General features: G+C 45.8%; 1 protein-coding gene across 4 annotated transcripts in view; it reads left to right on the top strand.

Annotated features, from left to right (window-relative positions):
* The window catches only part of MYO18B (myosin XVIIIB), a 238,848-nt gene that overhangs the window by 70,773 nt on the left and 144,449 nt on the right, over window positions 1-23,626 (top strand). For all 4 annotated transcript variants that reach the window (XM_061603517.1, XM_061603518.1, XM_061603516.1 and 1 more), the window contains 7 exons: window positions 1,186-1,276; window positions 8,218-8,410; window positions 9,580-9,660; window positions 11,371-11,518; window positions 13,656-13,815; window positions 17,776-17,959; window positions 18,915-19,113. In XM_061603517.1, the coding sequence (XP_061459501.1) occupies window positions 1,186-1,276; window positions 8,218-8,410; window positions 9,580-9,660; window positions 11,371-11,518; window positions 13,656-13,815; window positions 17,776-17,959; window positions 18,915-19,113 (1,056 nt within the window). The remainder of the gene's footprint in view (window positions 1-1,185; window positions 1,277-8,217; window positions 8,411-9,579; window positions 9,661-11,370; window positions 11,519-13,655; window positions 13,816-17,775; window positions 17,960-18,914; window positions 19,114-23,626) is intronic.

Raw genomic sequence — 23,626 nt, 5'->3', positions numbered from 1 at the left:
CCATGCTACATAGTCCATACATAAACTATGAATTTTCATAATCTGTTGGGGGGATGCATGAGTAAATGGATGCTTGCTTCTTCAGTGATTTTCCAGGCAATGCCCTTTCTCACACATCAGCTCTGCCAATATACCAAAACATAGTGCTCAGTCATTGTGTTGACTTCATGCCCACTCTTATCGGAACACCAAGGGTTCTCCTGCTAGCAGTCAGCAGTCTGAGGGTACAGAGGTACATGTGACTTTTGCCCCCAAATGAAACAGACATGGCTTATTTCAGCCACCTTTCATCCATCACGGCTGCTGCTCTGCTCTGCCCACATTATGCCACCCCTGTGTGTGCAGGTCAAAGTGTTTGGTATTTTAAAAAATATAAAATGAAATAGGAAATGGTTTCGTGGTCCTATTTCTTAGCAGAGATATAAACACAAGCAGCAGAGTGAGAATATAAACCAGCCCACCTTTCCCTAGGCACAAATAACAGCAGACACAACCTTCTTGGGTAAAAAGATAAAGAATGTTTACTCACAACCTTTCATATGTTCAGGAAACATAGGCTCTAGCTTAGGTGAAAGAAAAATAGAAGTCTTAGCCCATTTTAGTCTTTGGTAGTGATGCTCTCAGGAGAGCATCTGCCCTGTGGCCTCTCCCAGAGGTAAAAAGCTCAGTAATGGAGATTATGCAGGAATCCCCAGGACAAAGAAGAAGGAAACCAGGTAACTAACCCCACCCATTAGGAAGTTACATCATGGTAAACAGGTACATGGGATATTTCCCAAATATCCCTTAAAGGGAACATCTCCCTTTTACAAGGGAACATGCAAGTTTGCCTATTCTAACACAACCACCAAACTAACAGCCTTTACCCACTACCTGCCCTCCAGATGCCCCAACATCAGTGGGCCATGCTGGCTGCGGCCGATGGCTGTTGTCATCTAAAACATCTGTAGGGCGCCAGGTTGGCTAAGGCTGTTTATGCCATAATAAAATTGTTAGTCTTTTAGGGTGCCACCAACTCCTTTGCTGTTGTTTTCTGCCACAGACTGACAAAGCAGTTACCCTGCTGGAAATTGCTTCTGGTCTGACAGCAAAACTCTGAGCTGGCGGCACAGGGGAAGACTCCTGAGCAGCCGTGCCCATAGGCAGCATCAGAAAAATTAAGCAATCTGTGTCTTTCTCCTTCAGGCCCCAAGATGACAGGTGTGGAATGTGTGGAAGGGATGGCAGCAGGACTCTACGAGGAGCTGTTTGCAGCCGTTGTGTCGCTAATCAACAGGTACCTTCTGCTTTGGGTGCTGCCAACACCTGCATGCAAAGAGAAACCTTTTCTCCATCAGATCAAGAAGATGTGATGTAGGCCAATAAACAGGAAGGGTGGATGGGTTGTCGGATGTGTCTCAGTTGTCTTCCACCCGACACCTATTTTTTAAAAAAAGCCATTTGTTGAGAGCTTAGGAAGGGTTTTTTTGGTGTGGAGCGAATGTCATTTGTAGAGACCCTCGTAATGGAGGAAAGATGTTGTCCTTGGCCACAGATGCCTTGAAATAATTCTGCCCCTTTGCTAACCAGACATGTTGGATAGAATATATAGCACTGTGAAGTCTTGGCTGATGCCCGTGGAGAGCTTGAAGGGAGAAGGAGTGGTGTGCAGGGTCCCCTCCTCATGCTACTTATGAGGGCATCTGAGGATGGATAAAGAGGTACGAAGAGTGGCATATGTCATGTGAAGGAGCACCTTGGCTTGTAGGTTATCCACTTGCCCTAAAACAAGCTGACTGAAACAAGGACTGCTTTAAGCTTAATTTGTGAAAACACTAGACATATTGAGTCCAAGCATTTGGGGGTGGATTACTTTACGGATATTTTTTTCATGTGCCTGGATATATACTTGGAAGCTTTCTACGCTGGGTTCACTGGCAAGACAGACAGACACCCCCCCACCCCACACAAAGCAGGTTACCAGTTTTGCACCTGCTGGAGATTCTGGATACTAATCAAGGGTCAGTGAAGAACACATGACAGTAGTATGACCTTGTGGTTTCAAAGACTTGAGCATTGACCACTCTCATCCTGAAAGCTGGTCCATTCTGATTTGGCAGAACTTCTCTCTGAACCAGAATATTATATATCATTACCTCAGCAATTTCAGACATTTCTGTGATCTTGACAGGGCCTTTAGATGTCTCTAGGGTAGCAGAGAAATTCATGTACTTCTGATTCACAGGATGAGTCTAGCTCCACATGGCCAAGAGTGTGCATAAGCCTTCAGATAATTGTGCGGAGGAAGTTCAGAGCTGCCACTGCCACAAGCCTTAACTGGCTTTTTAATGCTTGCATCATTTTGGCTTTAATTGTCCTCTATGAGATGTAGATTCTTTTTCCATAGAACTCAAAAAGGGGCGTATGAGGCTCTTGTAAGTGCCCAGCAGGTTTTACAAGCAAGTTCAAACTCTAGTGCAGGTTTTTAGCTGCTTTCCGCTCACTCCCTGCCCTCTTCAAGCTGCAAGTTGTAATTCAAAGACCCCGTGAATCATGTGAAATTCCTGGCGTGGTTAACCGCCTGTTAGGTGGATATCTCTGTGGAGTATGGCTTTCCTGGATGGATTTCTCAATTAGTGCACATTTTCCCTCAAAGGTGTGCTGTGTTCCCCACTTGGGCTGGTTCTTGCTGTGTCCTTTTTTCCACAGCGTGGGCACCCTGTTGTTCTCTGCATAGCTGTAAAGGCCTGTGTGTTTGTTTTGTCTTTTTTTAAAAAAAAAAATAGTGTGTGTGGGAAAGTCTGGAGGGAAACTTGTAGTGTGTTGAGCTGTTGACTTATTACTAATGGATGTGCCTTTGAGGACTGAAGTGAAGGTTACCAGCATGCTGAGATTAATGTGCCCAGTTGGGAGCACCGAATAACGAGCTGCATGTGGGGTGGGCTGGCAGTGTTCCACTTCCTAATAAAGATGCTTTATTACAGGCTGGATGCAAAGGTCACTCATGAGAGGCCTTGGTTCCCACCTCTGTCCTAACGGGGGGGGTGGCTGTAATAATCTCTAGATGCTCTGTCAATCAGCTGCTAAGGACGTGGGGGGCGGGGAGGGAAGGAGCGCAGGGAAGGAGCTTCACCTTGTGGCTTCTCAAGTGCAGGACGTGCTGCTGAGAGCCTTGTTGGGACCAGGACTATAAAGTGTCGGCAGATCCTTTCTTCAAATGCCGCATCAGCCATTGAGGCAGAATTCCTGGGGCCACGGAGAGGTGGGGAGCCTTTTTCAGCGCAAGGGCAGCATTGTCATGCCACTCAGGGCCAGAGGCAAAAGCAGGAAGATCAATTAGTGTGTCTCTTGCCTTGGTAGAGAAGGTTGCATCCCAGCTGCATAAAAGCCAGAGGTTTCTTCATGCCCCCCCATCTCTCCATCCAGGCAGCAAGAGGTGACATCACTGGTTCAGAGACACATTCCAGGCAGGCGAAAGTACTTTAGGAGGGCGTGGAGCAGGGCCAAGGCCAGGCATGACCCAGTGAGAGTCCAAAGGGCCAGACAGACGTGCCTGGGTGCTAGATTTGGCCCCCGCCTGAGTTTCTCCGCCTAATGCATTCAAATGAGTAACAAGGATCTTTTGCCTGCTGAATCCTTAAGGTTCCGGATAGATAGCAATAGTTTAAACTTCCATTTCAAAACTGCTTAACTTCCTTCACGTGAGACACTCGTCCCCTTTTCACTTTTTTGCCTCACTTGCTTCCAGCTGGGGGAGGGGGCTCCTTCACTTCCCAGGCTTTTGCCCCTGTAAGCCTCATGGGAAGAGGGGTGGTGGTTGCCCTTTCTCAGATCCTTTGCAACATATCCTCCACCCTGCACTCACACTGGAAGCCCCCGTCCTCCTGCCCCCTCATTTGCTGGGGAGACTTTCGCCATCTCCCCTCGAAGCCTTCAAAACAGAATCGTGAGGGGATTGCATGCTATCTTTCCGTTCTCACACAGAGAACCATCTTTAGTAAGCAGCAAGATGATGGGCGGCTCCATTCATTGCTGGCCCTTCCATTCAGTCTGGGGGCAGGCAATTGCTTTTAAATGTGTTCAGATGCACTTGTAAGGGGACTTACACCCTGTGGCATATGTGCTGCCTGTGTGTTCTTGTTTTTTGTCCCATGATCACCTCCAATCCAATAGCAGTTGAAGGTTCTCATAGTCATACAAAACTCTGCCACAGTGTTTTGGGATGAGTGCCGGTACCACAAGCAGTGACCTCTGTTCCACACCACACTCTTCTGACGGGAAGGACAGTCCTCTAGCCATAAGTTTGCTGATAGGAATGGAGGAGATATTCAGCTTGCTATTTAATGCAAACCTTCCTCATTCACACTCCCAGAAACAATCTGCAAAGTGCAACACTGAACTGAAATTCTTTGCACTTCTCTGAATTTTGCAACACGGGTTTCCTACCAATATACAAAATGACTATATTAAAGGGAAGGTGTGTATAAAAATTCATATATTCATGAAAGTAACATACAAAAATGCTTTCTGTATGGGGGCGTTGCAAAAATGCATATATTAGCCAAAACAGCATGCAAAAATGTGTACATTAGGAGAAATGACCTAAAATGCTGCTGAATATTTTAAAAGAAAAAAATTAATAAACTGACTCTGTTTATAAGGCAGCGTCCTCTGTTCCTATGTAAAAATGAGATAGTGAGAGAAACCAAAGTTGCCATATTTATTCTTTCCTAGTTGCAGAGCTCTCAAATTAGAGAGGGCAGGACAAAACAGTTTTTCTTCTCTCAAATCTTGGAGAGTTTTCTCTTTCTCTTGGTGCAGGTCTTTTGGAGAATAGGACGCATGGGGCAGCTTCTCGCTTTGCATATCTTGTGCTTAGGGATGGAAAGATCTGCCCATTTCTGTTCTCTCTGTTGGAAGTGGGGCCAGAGCAGCTCCTGTTTTGTTCTTTTGTTTATGTTCCAGAAGGGAGATAGCGGGAGGGTCCTCCAGATGGACAGGCTTGGCTACCTTTACCTGTGATGCTCTGACTGACTTCCTTCCGGCTGTTAGATTGATATGTCTTAAGGGAAGCTTACCTGCCCCTCCTCCTTCCACCCTGCCTTCCTTCTGACTGTCGGAGGAGACACCTTTGTCTCTGCTCTCTCCCTCCTGAGCTATGAGGGCAACTCCCACGTCTGGGTGTTGCGCCTCCAACTTAGCTAGTTAGTTAGAACTAGGTATGCCTTTCCAATCTACTATGCATTTCTATAAATAAATTAGCTTTTTCTTATTTTAAGTCTCAGTGATCTCAATGCAGGGTAAAAGCCTGCTCTCTTAGGTAAACGCACACACTGGCACACACGCATCTCAGACCGTTGACGATCTCTGCTCATTCATACAAATTGACATAACACTCTCAAGGTTTCTCATTTTTCCAACCTTAAATTCAGATCTCCACATTTCTGCAGCAATTTGTGATTATTTTTTAAAAAAAATTCTCATGAAAATTTTCCAGATTTTAGTGTGAATTTCTCCTAATAAAAACATTTTTTGTTGGTGGTTTTGACTAAGGTACACTTTTTCAACCAATTTCCTGCCATATAATGCCTTTTTGCCTGTTATTTTCACTCATGCATTCATTTTTATGCACACTTTCCACTAATATATGCATGTTTGTAAACATTGTTTGGTTGGAGAACTCTATTGCAAAATTAAAATAAATGTGAATTTTGAAGGATGGTTTTGTTTTGGTTCTCATATTGTTTTGGAAAGTGAAAATTTGATAGATTTGGTTTGGAATGCAAACTGAATTGAAATTCTCCCCCATCCCTAGTTGTGCTGCCTTCTCTCTCTCTCCGCATGTTTCTTTCCCCAAATGCAAAAGAATCATCAATGCCTTTTAAGCTATCCTAGTGAAAATACAGTCTGACATAAGTTTCATTTTAATCATTGCAGCTCCTTTTTGAGTTTACAACGCACGTGAATAGCTTGAATTGCAGGGCATACCGGTGGCACTGGGCTAGGGATGCTGACATGAAATGCTCTTGAGTTAATTTTATATATATATATATGTCATTTGTTCTGGAAACTGGACAGTGATGCGAGGACTACAGATGCTTGTTCCCTTCCCTTCCTCCCCCTTCTCTTCCCATTACTGTTGGCAATGCACTGAGCTGACTGTCTCCATTTGAAATGAAGGAAACACTCTCCATTCTCATCAGCACACACGACAGGTGTTGCTTCTTGCTGTGTTCAATCAGGCTGTAGAAGGTGGTGACATGATTTGACGTGGAGCGACGTCTCTGAAGGGCTTTGCCGTAATTCAGGCTGATGTTTCCTGCCATGGGACATATTAAAACTTGCAAAAGAGAGGGATGCAACTCTTTCAAAGGTGCCATTTCACGGTCTTTGACTGCTCTCTGGAGCATGAAGGTTATTAAACCGGGGACATGCAGGAAGCAGCAGCAGTGAGCTCTACTGACATGGCCTCCACTTAAAATATTCTGGGCATTGTTTGTGTGCTTTAACCCTGTCCACATGAGGGAGGAGCCTAGAACAGACATGAGTGCAAGGGAAGCTGACATCATCCTAGTTCAGGGCTGGCCAATGTGGCTTCCTCTACATGTTCGGACCATCCCTGTCCATTGACCGTGCTGGCTGGAGCTAATGGGAGAGCTAGGGGTTTGGCAACATCTGGAGAGGTGTGTTGGTGGCTACCCCTCGAGTTCATATCTGCCTTTTCTGCCTTTTCTGTGGTGGATGGGGGAGGGGGAGGCAACAGAAAGAAGATGGCACTGAGCTTCTATTCTGCTGGACCTCCGTCTCCCCAAAAAGCTAAGTCTTTTCCCCCTCCAGATCATGCCTTCTCTACTAGGGGAGATATATGTTTGGCTTTCTCTTTGCCCCAGATATTTTGACATTAACTGTTCGGCAGGGAAGCCAGAGGTCTTGCTGGATATGGGTCTTCGACAATCAGCCAATAGCAAACCTTTTTCTGAGCTTTTGAATTGGTTCGTTCAGTCTTGGTGATGTTTTGTGGGTGGAAGAGGCTGGTGGAAGAGGCAACCCATTTTACATATGGTGGGTAGGATTAGAGATGGAAAGATCTGCCCTTTTCGGTTCTCTCAAAGATTCTAATTTTTCCAACCTTAAATTCAGTTCTCCACATTTCTGCAGCAATTTGTAATTTTTTTTAAAAAAAAACCTCATGAAAATTCTCCAGCATTTTAGTGTGAATTTCTCCTAATAAATACATTTTTTGTAGACAGTTTTGACTAATGTACACATTTTTGCAAGCCATTTGTTGTCATATAATAATGCCACCCTGGGAGGAAGGGCGGGATATAAATCTAATTAATTAATTAATTAAAATAATATAATGTATCTTTGCATGTCATGTTCACTCATGTATTCATTTTATGCACACTTTCCCCCAATATATGGATTTTTGTTTGGTTGGTGAACTACATTGCAAAATTTGAATAAGTGCAAATGTTGAAGGATGGCTGCGGTTTGGTTCTGAGAACTGAATCAAATTTCTCACCCATCCCTAGGCTGGATGCATGTAACAGAGCATAGGGGTGGGGGACGTGATCTGTTGAAAATAAAATGTAGCATTTATTCATATAAAGTATCTGGTTTTTACCAGTCAGCAACTGGCGATGTGTGATGCTGATCTCATAAAGGCTGATTGCTGTTTCTACCAGCAAGTTGTTTTTAAAAGCGCTTACAGTACTTGGATCCCAAACATTGGCGACTCCCTGGAGCTGGAGGTCTCAAGTCTATATTTGCAGATACTGGACTGCAAGGGATCTTTGTATGTCTTCCCATTGTTCCTAAACTACAGCTCTATGAACACCAGAAGCAGCTAATGGTCTGACCAGCAGCTGGAAGATTGTTAGCTCAGTACAGTAGGGCCCCGCTTCCCGGGGCTTCGCTTCCCGGCATTCTGCTAATGCGGCGGCTTTCATTCCTGGTTTTAAAGCCGATTTTGCGGCATTTTCGCATCATTTTTGCACGACGCGCCCCATTATACTCAATGGGGTTCTGCTTTACGGCGATTTCTGCTTTATGGCGGGGGTCTGGAACGGAACCTGCCGTAGAAGCAGGGCCTGCCTGTATTCTGTACACTGACTTCCTGTGGCTCTCCTGGGTTCCCACACTCTCTACAGATGCCCAGGATTGAGCCTGGGAATTTCTGTGTGCAAAGCACTGAGCTGTGGCACTTTCCCTCTTAACACTCCACCTGTTTCCTAGGTCCTTCTCTTCGAGTCACCTCTCCACGGCCTCTATCATGGTGGTGGACACGCCTGGCTTCCACAACCCTCGGCACCACCGGAAAGAGCGGGCAGCAACCTTTGAGGAGTTCTGCCACAACTACACACAGGAACGGCTGCAGGGCCTGTTCTACCGGAGAACCTTTGTGTCTGTGCTGGAGAGGTACCGGCAGGTGAGACTCAAGAACATGTGCCATGTGCCAAAGAGAGAGGAGTCCATTCCTTGTGCCTGCCTAATGGGGTGAACACAGGCTTTAAGGATCTGGGCGGAGGTGGGGGGAAGCTGGTTCCAGCCAACATCAGCCAGAATCTGGTGCATGGTCCGGAAGAGGGGGCTATCAGGCTCCGGAGCAACAAATGAGAAACAGGACAAAGCCAGGCAGCCATCAGAAGAAGAGGGCAGGACCTTAAGGAGTGTCCTCACACTAGAGATGAATTGCTTGGACCAAAGAGTGAGCTCCGAGGTCAGTCGGGCTGGAGTTGCAGTCTGGGACTTGAAGCATCAAGCTCAGTGGATGCAGCGTGTCGGTGGCACAGGGATGAGGGGCTGGATCCTGCCTGCTAGAAGACCTGGATCAAGACCTCTCTGGGCATGTTATGACAGCACAACTCAGAACTCATGAATAAAGAGTTGGCTGTCAGATGCAGGGTCTTCCCATAGAGTGGGACAAACGGGACCTGCAACAAAATGTTGCAGTGTGGATTGCTCCTGTTCAGGGTGCCAGCCAACCATCTCCTTTCCCATTTACTCAGTTTTCAGTTCCCTCCCCCAGACGCTCAACATTCTTTGGCTCTTGAGCATGCACTGTTCTTTCTGTTCTGCTTGGATGTTTGCTCCCCCCCCGAATCTCCCCCTAAATATTTTTCCTGCTTCTGCAAACCTTCAGATTCTCCCATGCATGCTGTGGCCCACCCCTCTTGTTTCTCAAAAGCCCCAGTGTGGTGCCCTCACCGACTCTGCTCAGCACCTGAGTTCATGGTGAACAAAAAGAGGTGTGGGATCCACAGCACCTTTTTTTTGAAGCTCCTCCTTTCCAGTTAGCAATTGGGTTCTATAGGGTGCACACTTGCAGAGCCCCCTTTTTGTCAGGGCATCCGGTGTCTATGAAGCCTGCTTGGCATCCAGCCCATCGTGGTGCCCGTCTCCATGAGCCAATATTATTATGACAAGAATGACTTGGGGGAAGCACTCTGGTGGCAGGACAGGTACCACTTCAAAGACATTTGAGAGGAACCCTTTGATCAAAGCCAGAGAGGAAAAGAAAGATGCAAGAGAGAGAGAGCACACTTCTTTTGTTCTACCACTCAAATCTAAACTGTCTTTGTCATTCATGTCTTCTAGGAAAATATCGAGGTGCCTTTTGATCTGCCTGAGCTCTCTCCAGAGACCATAGTGGCCGTTGTAGATCAAAACTCATCCCAGGTAATTAATAAATGAAAGGGGTAGGGATGATTGCTGCCATTTTGCCACTGCCTTGATCTGGCAGGAGTGTAAGTGCTATGGAAAAACCCCGGTTGCAGATCTTGTTTTCTGTGCTGTTAGGGTAAGCCTTTTCTGGGGGCAAAAGCTTTGATGTGTTTGTGCCAGGAGCAGAAGAATAGCTGCAGGCCTGGAGAGATGGGTGCTGTTAGGCTGGGGAAATAAAAGGCTGTCCAGAGGAGCAAGTATGTCGGAAACTGCCCTTTGAGCTCTCCTGAAAACATGGATGTCAGTCATCATGAGCTATCATCCAGCTTGGAAGAAACCAGTGGTGCTCCGGCCCAGTCCTGGGGCTCAGCTTGGAGTTGTCATATCAGAAATGAGATAGTGAAGAAACTCTTGAACGTGTCTCCCTATTCCGTTGCACTGAGATAGCCTTGAGTAAAAGGTGATCCAGTTGGAGTAAGCGCCCCAGCCAGCAAGGGGCAGCACAAAATGGCCTGATGGTGTGCAAAGGACAGAGGTGCCCTGGGCATTCTGGTGTCCAAGGTGAAACTCCAAACAGTCCCAGTCCATAGTGGTAAACTAAACACATAACCATTATCCTAATATTGAATAATTGATAATTCACTATCCTTTAATGTGACCTCTGAATTTATCACCTGAGCCAGGTCTCTTTGGCTTGCTTTTCAGTTGGGCTGGCCTGGTGACCTGTCACAACTGATGTCACGGGTACTGTCCAGTAGGAGGCTGCACCACTTGCCTTTGGCACAATGCACGCTGCTGCAGCTGAAGCATTGGTTGGGTCGGGGGGGGAGAAATTATTATTTTTCTCTGGAGTGACAAAATTGCAGTCTGAGCGCTGGGGGGGATGTGGTATTTGCTTAGAGTGCAATAAAGTGTCGACAGGATAGTGTTGCATACTAAGATGTTGTTGGACTCCATCTCCAGTCAGCACCAGCCAGCATGGCAAATGGTCAGGGGTGATGGGAGATCTTGTTCAGCAACATCTGAAGGATTATAGGTTCCCCATTCCTGTCTTAAAGCATGAAAAGGACAGTCTGACTGTAAAGTTCCAGGGCACCCAGTTTTCCAGGTCTTGCCAAACGTTTTGGGCCCATGAACACATTTGGAATTTTAAGAGTGTGCACCATGGGCGCCCCCCATCAGTTGCTTCTCTCCCCCTCCCGGGGTCATCCCCCAGACAGAAAAAGAGCATGCATATACAGATGTTCTTTATTTTTCCAAGGAATGCAGATCTCAACTCCACTATTATAGTAGATGAATCTCAAGAGGCACCCAGAATAGGGATGGATGAGAATTTCACCCAAATCAGATTTGGGAGCATGTCTACTGTCTTTGCGGACCGATCCTGAAGGGTTCGAGGTTCTGCGGCATTTCACAATGCCGGATTATTCTCTAAAGTGAACTCATAAAGCTTCCTCCTGTGTTCCTTTTGCCCTTGGCCAACTCTGAACTTAACTCTTCTCTTCTCTACCCCCTGCCACCCCCAAGTGTGGCAGACCCATGTGCAGCCTTGGATTGGAGCCCAGTTGCAAAGTGGGAGGGGGGAGAACCTATTTTCAGTTCAGACTTCAACTCTGCTCACAGCTCTCGGGCTTCGGTAAACGGGAAAAGCTCCTTCCCCCGGTGAGCTCCATTTGAACGGGAGAAGAACATATCATAGCTGGTCTGTTTCTCCTGCCCCTCTAGGTTCACGTCACTCCCGGGGGCCAGGCAGAAGAGCCAAAGGGCCTGCTCTGGATTCTGGATGAGGAGGTCCTGATCCAAGGTTCAAGTGACAGCACTGCGTTCAATCGCCTGTGCTCTTACTTTGTGAAGGAGGGTGTGATAAATGAAGGTAAAATGGAGAGGGCGCCCATATCCTCTTGGAGTGGGGTGGGAGCATTTTGTGGGTGGTGTGGCACGGTTCTGCTCTCCCCAACCTGTCCCTTTAAGACTGCTCAGCCTCCCACTCCACATCATCTGTACATGGAGGAGTCCTGTTCAAGAGCTGAGAAAGGCTGCTTGGCCCATTGCCACCTTGCTTGCTACAGTCCCTGGGAATCTTCCTAGCTATGTGATTGGTGGGATACAGCTACCTGCTCATCAAGATCCACCTGGAGCCTGGCCTTTAAAGGGTGGACCATGGCTAAGCATCCTTTGCCCCTCACACTTTCTTACGTGACCATTTCTGCTGCTCCACCAGCAGAGGAGGCCAGAAGCCTGTTTGCAAAAGGATAGATAGACTTGAACTGAATTCTTTTTGTTCTTTTTAAAGCACCACCCTGCTTTTACTTTTGCCCTCTTGACTTTTTTTTATTCTTAATAAACTTCACAAAATCTGGAGGTAATGTGGTGGCCGCCTATGTGGCCTTGTGCAAGACTGGTCTATTGAGTTCCCCCCCACACACACACACTTCCATTGTAGAGATCTGGTGAAGCTTCAGAAATGCTCTTTCATGTTTAAAGGGGGGGAAAGTGAGACTCCCTTCATGATTAATTGATTGACTATTTTTATTACGGGCAAAGACCAGTCCATACAAAATTGTACGACAAGTGTGAAATAGGAAAAAAGCAAAATAATGTAACTGTTGTACATAATGAAACCAAGCAAACCACAACAGGAGATTTCCTTGTAAAGCTCAAAAATATTAAAGATTAAAATCACAAAAATATTATTTAATCCTTATCAGTAGAAGCCACAAGGAAGCTGGCTGCTTCCCTTGTCACCTGGGGGTTCCGGTCAGACAACAAGTGCTCCAGGTGAAACAAGTCAGATCTGCCAGGAGTTTTTGTTACTATCGGAGTAATAACATTCAGCAAGGGCTAATATAAACAACTCCCTGGAGTGGCCTCCTGTCTCTGAAATTACTAGTCTTATTACCAAACTTAAATCAGGTAAAGCCGCTGGGGCGGATAATATCTCTGCTGAAATGTTGAAGTCAAATGTAGAATGGTGGGCTCCAGGGTTAGCGACTCCCTTCATGGATTCCAAACCTTGCTAGGAGCTCCCAAGTGGCGCGATGCTCACAGCTCACCCATCAGCTTCTTGAGGACTTGTGAGAACATCTTGAGGAATATAACCAGGATGTTTTGAAGTCTTCATTGAAGGTTCCTGCCTGGAAGCCCATGTGCTGAGATCAGGAGATTTTCTTTTGGAAGACCTGTAACATCCTTTTTTGCAGGATGCCCTAGAACAGGGGTTCCCAAACTGTGGCCCATGGACCACCCGTGGCCCCTGAGCTTCATTCAGGTGGTCCATGATGTGTCTGCGAAGAACACGTGGAATTCTGTGGAATTACAATGGTAATGCAATAAATAAAATGCAATATAAGAAATAAAAGAAGGAGTTAAAAATACAATTTAAGAACCATACAGCATCTGGCACAGAGCATGACATTTGCTACAACAAGCAGAGGAAGCGTTAAATGGCCTGCCAGGACCCTCTGCAGTTGTCTAGTGGTCCTTGGGGGAAAACCTTTGGGAACGGCTGTCCTAGAGTAAATAGGAAGGGTGTGCGTGTGGAGGAATACAGGGTCCAAGAGAAGAGTTATGGTCCAGTGATGGAGCGTCTGCTCTACATGCAGAAGGGCCCCGGTTCAATCCCCAGCATCTCCAGGTAGGCCTGGGAATGATTCCTGCCTGAAATCTTGCTGACCGTCAGTGTTGACAATTGACCAAAGGTCTGGCTCAGTCTAAATTAGCTTCCTGTGTTCCTGTGTATTTGGCAATGAAACTTGTAGGTTCAGGTGTCCCACAGAATGGCTTAACATCAAAACTTGCTGAATATCCCCATCTTTGCACTGGGGGAAAGGATGTTGCTGAAGACTGTTTTAAGTCTTGTTTGAGCTGAAATGAGACCCAGTTCAACACACATTTTTGCAAATTTCCCCTACTGTTTTCCAGCCTGCAAGTTCCTTGCATAGGGCGTCTTTTCTCCTGACTTCCCTCTGCCACTTGAGTAACCCCATTTTGCTGATGTCTTCTCCCTGCAGATCAGGGATCCCTGCGCAAGTGTGAGCAGGCGCTGCAGTTTGAGATTGCCCACCAGCTTGCCAAAGACCCCGTCCGCTACGATGCTACTGGCTGGGTGAACAAAGCTAAGTGGAACCTCTCCGCACAGAATGCCATCCAGGTTCTGCAGCAGTCAAAAATGTAAGTTCCGCTGGGGCAGGGAAGCAGGAATTTTGCGTGAGGGATTCCGTGCCGGGGCAGTGCCAGCTTCAGGGTTTGGAGGGCGCTTTGGGGAAGCTGGCACCCTCGGCGGGACCTCTCTCTCGGTGAGCCCACGTCCTCACCACCTTTTAACACCAGCTGCTGTACTCTCCTTGCCCCCATCATGGCTGCCACCTGCTTGCTTGCCAGGCAAAAAGCCAAAAATGAGAAAGCAGGCAGTGGCATCTCCTGTTCCTGCTCCTCACTGCCACCATTGCCAAGCCAGAGTGAGAGGCAGGTCAGTCAAGCAGCTTACAATGGGGGAAGGCAGGAGGAGCCGGTCAGAGCAGGCTCTTCTCATTGGGCCCCCTGATGGGGTGTGGACCCTTGGAAGATGCCCAGGCATGCTGACTTTTGACAGCCCTGGCCTGGCCATAAGGCTGTGTCAGATGGCGATTGTGATTGTGAACTGAGTTGTGAACTTCACCTCCTCCAAGCACTGTGATTGAAGAGTGCTGGATGGGGTAATAGCATTCTAGCTTTCCTCCTCCCCCCACCCTGACATTCTTCTCCTATGTTGTAATTGCTAAATTTCAGAGATACTATCTAGCTTCATTATTTATTTATTATTATTTATTATTTCCATTTATATACCGGCCTTAGCAGAATAGCTCTCAGGGCGGTGAACAAACAAGATAAAATACAATATATCATCGTAAAAAATCACAAAAACATGTACAAACAAACAACAGAAAGCACAACAAAAACGAAATACAACACAAATTAAGAAGGATACATGTTAAAAGTAGAAAGATTAAGAGATTCTTTTGAGTTATTGATCTCTACAGATCAATTTAGGACTAGCCAAACCACCCTGTAGAGATTTGTAGCTGCTTCAACTTAATCTGTACAGGATACAAATTGGCCCGATTCAGCCCGATTCAGTTCAGGATCCCGGCAAAGCCAGTACTCAACCCTATTTCCTATACCTCTCTTATGCATATTACTGCTTGAAAATTAAGGACAGACCAAAGAAAGTACTTTTTCATGCAGTGCATAGTTAAACTATGGAAGTCATTCCCACAGGAGATTGTGATGGCCACCAACTTGGGTGGCTTTAAAAGAGGATTAGACAAATTCATGGAGGAGAAGGCTATCAGTGGCTACTAGTCACAGTGGCTATGCTGTGCCTTCCACTGTCAGAGGCAGATGCTTCTGAATACTATTTGCTGTTGACCTCAGGAGGGGAGAGTGCTCTTGTGCTAAGGTCCTGCTTGCAGGCTTTCCATAAACATCTGGTTAGTTACTCTGAGGATAGGATGATGGACTGGATGGACCACTAGCCTAATCCAGCAGGCTCTTCTTATGTTCTTGGGTTCTCATTGTTGCAACCCCATTCAAAATACTATCCCATGTGAAATGTGCTATTTTTAAACAACTCAAACAGAAATATCAGAGTTGGAGAAAGTGCAAACAAAAGTGATCTGGCAAATTGGGGTGCTTCACCTTATGCTAGGAAAGATAAGAAGATGCCCTCTCCCTCTAGAATTTGGGACCATCATCCAGTGCTGCTGATGGGGAGGAGATTCACTACTGGCAAAAGGAAGTCCTTCATATAGTGCAGAATTAATTTATAACATTCATCACCCCAAAGTGTGATGGTAGCTATTTGCTTAGATGATTTTAAAAAAGAATTGGCATCTGGTGTATGGAGCAGGACTGGACACATAAGAGAAAACTGCTTAATGACATAATGCTTAATGGTAATGGAACCATGGTATCTCTCACCAGCACTAATAAATAAGATAAATGGAAATTATACTCCTACATGTTAGTAAAAAGCGAGAGGAGATTACTGTCACAATGTGGTGGTGGTGTTAGCTAGCAAAAAAGTATTGGAATTTAATTAAGTACCGAATGGAAAAGATATTAGGATATGTGATCCCACAAGGCCCTATTTTCTTCTTGTTAAATTATATTGATTGTAAGCCATTTGGGGTTCAATTTTCTGAAAAAAAGCCATTGACAAAGTTAATAAATAAAGAAATAATGGATGAATGAATGAATGAATGGATTGGTAAAATCAAGCATAAAGAAATAATCTCATATATGGTTATTGTAACAGGGGTTTTATATGCAAATAAACGGAGACTGCAGACAATCAATATTAGGGAGTGGGCAGGAAAAATGTGTGAGGTGGTGCTGCAACAGAGGGGGAAGAAGCATCTTTGGAAGGTAAACTGAGGCACAAGCACCCAGGTTTTGGAGTGCTGCAGGGACACCTCAGCAGAATAGTTTAAAAACAAAACAAAACAAAATGTAAAACGTTTTTCAAATTGCCAAATTATTGAGGGGGGGTCCCAAAAAACCTCTTGGGAGGCTGGCTGACAGGCTAGTTGCCCTCATGCAGGGCCTCCTTCCCATCCTCTGACTTGGGAGTTTTCATTTTGCAGCTCCACCCCACGTGCTGCTAGCAGGCGTCCTGCTCCTTCTCCCGTTTCCCTGCACTTGTTGCAGCAATAATGTGTTTGTCAATGAGTGTTGCATGTGCTGGGAGCAGCACCCCTTCCTTTTAATGAACCAAGAGCTTTAATTGGAATTGGAGCTAGGAGATGTTTCCCCCTGGGGACGTGAAAGCTCAGCTAATGGACGGGAAAGTGGTTCTCTTTCTGGAGGCAGCGAGTGGCCCCGGCTCCTCCTCCTCCTGGTGTCTTCTCACTAATACAAAAGAAAAATGATGAAGCTAAAATAATATACATTTATGGAACCAGCCGGGGATTTGAAAGTGGAGCTTGCGGGTTTGGTAGCTTTTTAAAAGCGTTAAAGTTGTGGGTCAATTGAGACAGCTGACTACTTTGTGAGGTTAGTTAAGCTGAGAGAAAATGGCTAACCCAAGGTCGGTCATCAAGGGAGCTTGATGGCCGTGTTGGATATTGAACCTGGGTGTCCCTGCCCCCCCTGGTATTATCCCCACAAAAGAGAGCATATTGACTCTTGAGAATTAAGTCCACGTGGCACCTTACGAAAACAAGTGTGGAGTGTGGGGGAAACTGTGGTGTTTGGGAAGCATCAAATCACTCTTTTTGGACTGCATGTAACTGGGGAGAGAAGTGGGTGAGCACTGCCCTATATGGATCTACATTTAAGAAGATCCATATAGTCGTTTTAGATTATCACGCTAAGTTGACCCGTTGTTGATGTGACGTTAGACTGACCTAGCCCAAAGAGGACTTCAGTTTAGTGAAAAACAACATCTCACTTGGTCTGAACTGAGGAATTGGGTTGGAGTCATTGGATTGTCTGGGAGTTTGGAGCTACTGGTAGAGATTGCTGCAAGCTTATTTCAGGCAAACAGGAGTTATTGCGTTACACCTGTATCAAGCATTTCTGTTACTTGGAAAGCTGATCTATGTAGTTTTTGTGATTATCATGGAATATATAAGTGGAGTAAATGGCTGATATATTTTTTTTCATTCTTTGAGATGAGTCCCCTGAATAAACTCACCAAGATGGTCACTAACCTTATGAATCTCTCTCAGAGATGTGGGGACGCTGAGGCCCCCTGTACATTGTTAGACCCATCAGCCCTGACCTTTGGCTGTGCCAGCTGTGCATGATGGAGGTCGGAGTCCAAAACGTCTGGAGGGCACCAAGTTGGGGAAGGCTGGAGCAGACAGTGAAAATGCAGCCTTCTAAAAATAATGCCTCCATTTGTTTGGGCTTTTTAAAGCTGGTTTCACAGTCCTTCGTTCTCACTAGGGCACCCTGGAAACTGCAGTTCTGTCATTCCTTGGGAGAAGCTGTGACACTTCAACTGGCATCAGACCACTGTAGGTTGGCCATGCAGGTGCACCAGTAGTGCTTTTGGAGAGGCACAAGGATTTCACTCTTTCCCTCCTCACTACAAAAGGCCCATCTTGTATCATATGCAAGGGGCTTAATGCATTTCCTTTTCAACAGAGATCCTCTGAAGAAACTGTTTCTTCTGCGGTACAAAGTGCCCTTGATATGCCGGTCGGTGGCGGGGCTGGAGGGGAGCTCCCAGCAAGCATTGCAGCGTATCGGCTGTGTGCGGAAGACCTTCACCAGCAGCTTTGCAGCTGTGAAGAAGAAGTCTGTGTGTGCTCAGATCAAACTTCAGCTGGTGAGTGAAAGGGCTGGGATTGGCCGAGGGGCCCAGTTTTTACACTTTCAAATCCAGTTGTTCAGTTACTGTACATCAGCCTTCCCCAGCCTGCTGTGCCCTCAGGACGACAGCTCCCATTAGCACAAGGATCCGGTAGCCGTGCTGGATGAGGCTGACGGGAGTGGCAGTCCCAAACATCTGGAGGCCGGGGAAGGTTGTTGTACAGACTTTGGGATCCAGGCCAAAGAGCATGCCCCTCCCCCATCTTTTTCTGTGAATTTTCTAAGTTTTTCCCATTCTAGATCGTTTCTGCCTATTTTTAAAGAGTATTCCACATATTGGTTTATTTGTTTGTGGAAGTGGCTTTTGAAATTGCACCAGGGAAAACCGAGTAATGCTAGAGGGTTAGATGTTTTACTTCTCCTTAGAGCAGATTTTTAAGAACAACCATAACAGCTTGAGAATGTGATTGGCAAGGCAGAAATCAGCCATTTTTTGATTGAGTGACATGTCTCTGGAAGCGCAGAGGCTTCATTTACGTGGTGCCTCCTGTTCTGTGAACAGATAGTGGTCTTAAAAGACAGCTGTGGCTATGTGGACTACTGCTTCTCTTCTTTATTTTCTTCTTAATTGTCTGTCTTCCATTTGATACTTTTCTGCTAAGTGATGATACCTTTAGCCTTCGTTTATGTCATTTGCTGCCCTAATGCTCCAGATATTAAAAAATGCTTTGTGCCACCTCCTAACTCCTCTGCTGCGGAGGATAGCAGATCATAGAATCGTTGAGTTGGAAGGGGCCTATAAGGCTAACCCCCGGCTCAGTGCAGGCCCTTGCTCTGTAGTATGTACACATGTGTGTGTGAGAAAAACCTGAAAACGAGGGTGGATTGTCCAGCTGGCTTGTGTGTTTCCCTATGCCGGAATGTCTTCAAGCAGAAGGATTTTCTTTTGTGGTTTCCTTCCACTGCTGCAGGATGCTCTCGTCAATCTAGTGAAACGATCCCAGATTCACTTTGTCCATTGCCTCATGCCAAGAACAGAAGTGGGTGAAGCAGATGGGACAGTTCTCCAGCCCTGTCAGAAACCAGAAGGAGCAGCGTGGGATATCCCAGCCCTGCGAGTCCAGCTGTCCGGGGGCCAGATCCTGGATGCTTTGCGGCTCTACCGGATAGGTGCAAGATGGTTCCTGTTGCATGTAACAGCTGGGGTCCCTGCTCCTACAGTGTGCTTGGCTCTGTACAGGGCATGGGGCATTACAATTCCTCTAACAGCAGGAACCAGGTGCCTTCCAGATGTTGTTGGACTCCCATCTCTTTTCAGCTTCAACCAGCATGGTTGATAGTGAGGAATGATGGGAGTTGGAGTCTAATACCATCTAGAGGGCTGCAACATGGGTGGAGAACTTGATCTGGTCAGTCAGCCAGATTCCTAAATCCCTCCACCCCTGGTGGACCAACCTTGACAGGTGGGTAGGACCACACGCCTGTCAATCACCTGGTATGCTAGTGACATTGGATAACTGACATATGCCAAAGTTCAAAGGACGTAGCTGTAACTGCCAATCAGTGGACCGGTGGTTACATCAACTTCCTTTGAAGACATGCTTTCAGCACCAATTTTCTTACTGAGTGCTGAAGGGAAATTGATGGAACAGGAGTGGAAGAATGCAATTAATCCTTGTTCTCACTTTTATTCTTTCACTGGATGTGTGAGGTCTTGGGTTTTAGCGGGCTACCAGCGTGAGTTTGTTTGGTTGCACAAGGCACACAGAGTGGTAATTGCTGGTGGTGTTGTGGAAGACCCACGTTCAAATCCTTGCTTGGCTTTGGAATGCTTTGGGTCAGTTGATATATGATTTGAGTGCACTTCAGATGTCCATAGTGCCTTGGAAAGTTATCAAGGGTTCCTCATAATGAAAAATGTATATACTATGGGGAAATGTGCATAAAATACATATAACATAATATGAAATAGAACATAACCTCCAGTTTGAAACACAAAACTTCACTATCATATGAAAAATGGAAATGGACTACCTTCAAGTCGATCCTGACTTCTGGCTACCTTATGAATAGGGATTTCATGGTAAGCGGTATTCAGAGGGGGTTTCCCATTGCCTCCCTCTGAGGCTAGTCCTCCCCAGCTGGCCAGGGCCTGCTCAGCTTGCCACAGCTGCACAAGCCAGCCCCTTCCTTGTCTGCAACTGCCAGCTGGGGGGCAACTGGGCTCCTTCGGACTATGCAGCTTGCCCATGGCTGCACGGCACGTAACCCCTGAGCCACTCACTGTGGGGTGATCTTTAGCTGGCCCTTGACACCCAGGAGACATGAGCAGGGATTTGAACTCACAGACTCTGGACTCCCAGACAGGCTCTCCTCCCCACTGTGCTATACCAGCTATTCATATGACATTGACCTATAAAAAGGTTTTGAAATTAATAAAAATAAATTTGACACAGATTTCTAGGATGAATAATGAGAGAATATAATTTTCTAGATTAAATTCTCTGTAGAAACAATAGTAACACAGGAAAGAAGCAAAGTAAGAACACCAACAAACATACAAGAATGTAGTTCTCCATCTTTGGAGATGGCAGGTGTTGCCACCACTCATCATATGCTCAGAGGCACATGTTACCAAATTCTTCCAGGCTACACAGGAAGTGGATTGGACTGCAAACTCAAATGGTATTTGCATTTTTACAAATGTGTAGGGCAGTGCAATATCTCAGAGAAGAGGTCAGGTCTCCTGCTCCCCTGTTGCATTCACTGTAGCTGCCCAATTTCTCTTCTTTTTAAAGTTTGATAGAAATATCTGTTGGCTATAGGTATGTTCTTAAACCACAAAGGTTTTTTGCCTATTAGTGAATTTCCCTGCTTTTTAATCCAGGAGGTAAGAAATGAGATCCTGTGCAAATTTGCTGAGAATAGATTGATCATTTGCATGCTTATTTTGTTCAATGGGATTTACCCCCCTGCAATCATGCTTAGGATAGGTGAAATTCACCACGGATGGGGAGGGGAGGAGGAGGGAGGGGAGGAGGGGAGGGCAGGAGGGGAGGGCAGATGGAAAGAGGGGGAGGGGAGCAGGCTGGAGGAAGAGGGGAGGTTTTTTGCATATTTATTGAGTTCAGTGGGATTTCAGTGGGGAGGAGGAAGAAGGAAGAGGGGAGGGGAGGAAGAAGGGAGGAGGAAGGGAGAGGAGAGGGGAAGGAGAGAGGATGAATGAGGAGAGGGGGGAGCGGAAAGGCAGGTCTGATCATTTGCATGCTTATTGAGTTCAATGGGATTTACTCCCATGCAATCATTTACCTAGAATAGGTAAAATTGACCATGGAGGAGGAGGAGGGGACATGAGAGGGGAGTAGGAAGGAAGGGGAAGGAGAGGGAGGAGATTGGAAGGTGATGGAGAGGGGGAGGGGAGGGGGAGGGAAGGGTGAAGGAAGGAGAAAGGGCAAAAGTGAGGGGATAGGAGAGAGGAGGAGGAGAGGGCAGGTTTGATCATTTGCATGCTTTTTTAGTTCAATGGGATTTACTCCTGTACAATCATGCTTAGGATAGGTGAAACTGACCTGAGAGAGGGGGAGGGAGGGGATTGAGTGGGTGGGCACTGGGCAGAGGGAAGCCCCTTTCCTTTAGCCCCTTTCATTTCCAAAAGGAAAACATTGTGAACAGTATCATTGCTTTTCAGCATTTCCCCAACCTTTTTATTCTACAGCAGGCACATGTAGTCTCCCACCTAAATTTAAACCAAAGCTGTCCCTAGCCACATCCACACCTTTATTTCACTTTAGACAGTCATGGCTTCTCCCAAAGAATCCTGGGAGTGTAGTTAGTGAAGTGTGCTGAGAGTTAGTAGGAGATTCCCTGTTCCCCTCACAGAGCTTCAATCAGAGCGGCTGACTGTTACACCGCTTTGGCCACTGGACCTCTGTCAGGGGAAGAGGAGCCTCCTCTCAGCACCCTTCACAAACTACACTTCCCAGGATTCTCTGAGGGAAGCCATGACTGTCTCATGTGAAATCAAAGTCTGGTGTAAGTGTGTGGCCCCTTGATTAGGCAAGCCCAGCAGCTGTGAGTCTGGCTTTTAGAACACTGACAGTTGGTTCTTACTGAGCATGCCCGACATTATCATTCAGTTCAATGCAAAATTTATTAAATTAATTAAAAATCAGCCAGGCATTTTTTTAACTTTTAAAGTGCAGAAGATGAAGGTCAGAGTACGGGGCAAGGTCAGTGATAGGATTACAGGTACTCAGTGAACATGGCTGATTTTAAATTAATTTCAACAAATTGCGAGATCACTGACAGAAAAAAGTCTCTCTTATTTTACACTTTGAACTCCGGATTCTCTCTGACTGTTTTTTGTATCGCCATGAACACTTAAAGCATTGTTAAGAAAGCATTTCTGAGTTCAGGAGTATAAATTTTGTAAGGTTTTGTTTTGAGATGAGCTTATGGGAACCAGCAGAATGGCATGGGGAGTATTTTCAGTTTAACATTTATTTATTTATTCTTTGATTTATATCCTACCCTTCCTCTCAGCAGGAACCCAGGGCAGCAAACAGAAACGCTAAAAACACTTTAAAACATCATAAAAAGACCTTAAAATAAATTAAAACAAAACAACATTAAAAACATTTTTAAAAAGCGTTAAAAACATCTTTTAAAAAAAGGGTTAAAGACATATTATTAAAGAAAACGTATTAAAAGCAATTCTAACATGGATGCAGACTGGGATAGGTCTCGACTTAAAAGGCTTGTTGAAAGAGGAAAGTCTTCAAAAGGCGCCGAAAAGACAGCAGAGACGGCTGAAAAACAGAAACAGAAACTAGAAAAACATGGTGGAATGTGAAAAATCCAAGCTGGCTATAATATACAGCCACTCTTGTGGGCTGTATAATAACATAGAAAAATGCATGATTAGGCAAAATCATATACAAAAATATGTACATTAGGAAAAATACACACTAAAATGCTGATGAGTTTTTGTGAAGACTAAAAAAAAATAAAAATTGCAATCTAATGTGGAAATGAGAGCCAGTGTGGTGTAGTGGTTAGAGTGTTGGACTGTGACCTGGGAGACCAGGGTTCGAATCCCCACACAGCCACGAAGCTCACTGGGTGACCTTGGGCCAGTCACTGCCTCTCAGCCTCAGAGGGAGGCAAAGGTAAATCCCCTCTGAATACCACTTACCATGAAAACCCTATTCACAGGGTCACCCATAGGTCGGAATCGATTTGAAGGCAGTCCATTTCATGTCATAGGTACGTTCTTAATCCGCAAGGCTTTTTGCCTATTAGTGAATAAATATACACACACACACACACAGTTTAAGAGCTACAGTCCAATTACTTTTTAAAAAGCATTTTCTCCCTCTAAATTTCTAGGTGTTGTGTAAGTCTGCTAACCATTTGGATACTCCTGGGAATGAGTGTGGCTCAGTGATTCTTTTGCAGGGCTAAAGAAAGAGGTGTATGGGACAGGATGTTTTGCAGGTAGCCCAGAATTTATATACCGACTCATAGCCAGTGTGGTGTAGTGGTTAAGGTGTTAGACTACGACCTGGGAGACCAGGGTTCGATTCCCCACACAGCCATGCAGTTCACTGGGTGACCTTGGGCCAGTCACTGCCTCTCAGCCTCAGAGGAAGGCAACGGTGAACCACCTCTGAATTCCGCTTAC

The sequence above is a fragment of the Rhineura floridana genome, chromosome 19 (genome assembly GCF_030035675.1).
Source record: "Rhineura floridana isolate rRhiFlo1 chromosome 19, rRhiFlo1.hap2, whole genome shotgun sequence".
Lineage (NCBI taxonomy): Eukaryota > Metazoa > Chordata > Lepidosauria > Squamata > Rhineuridae > Rhineura > Rhineura floridana.
Note: the sequence above shows the minus strand (reverse complement) of the source record. Positions and strands in the feature narration are given on the sequence as shown.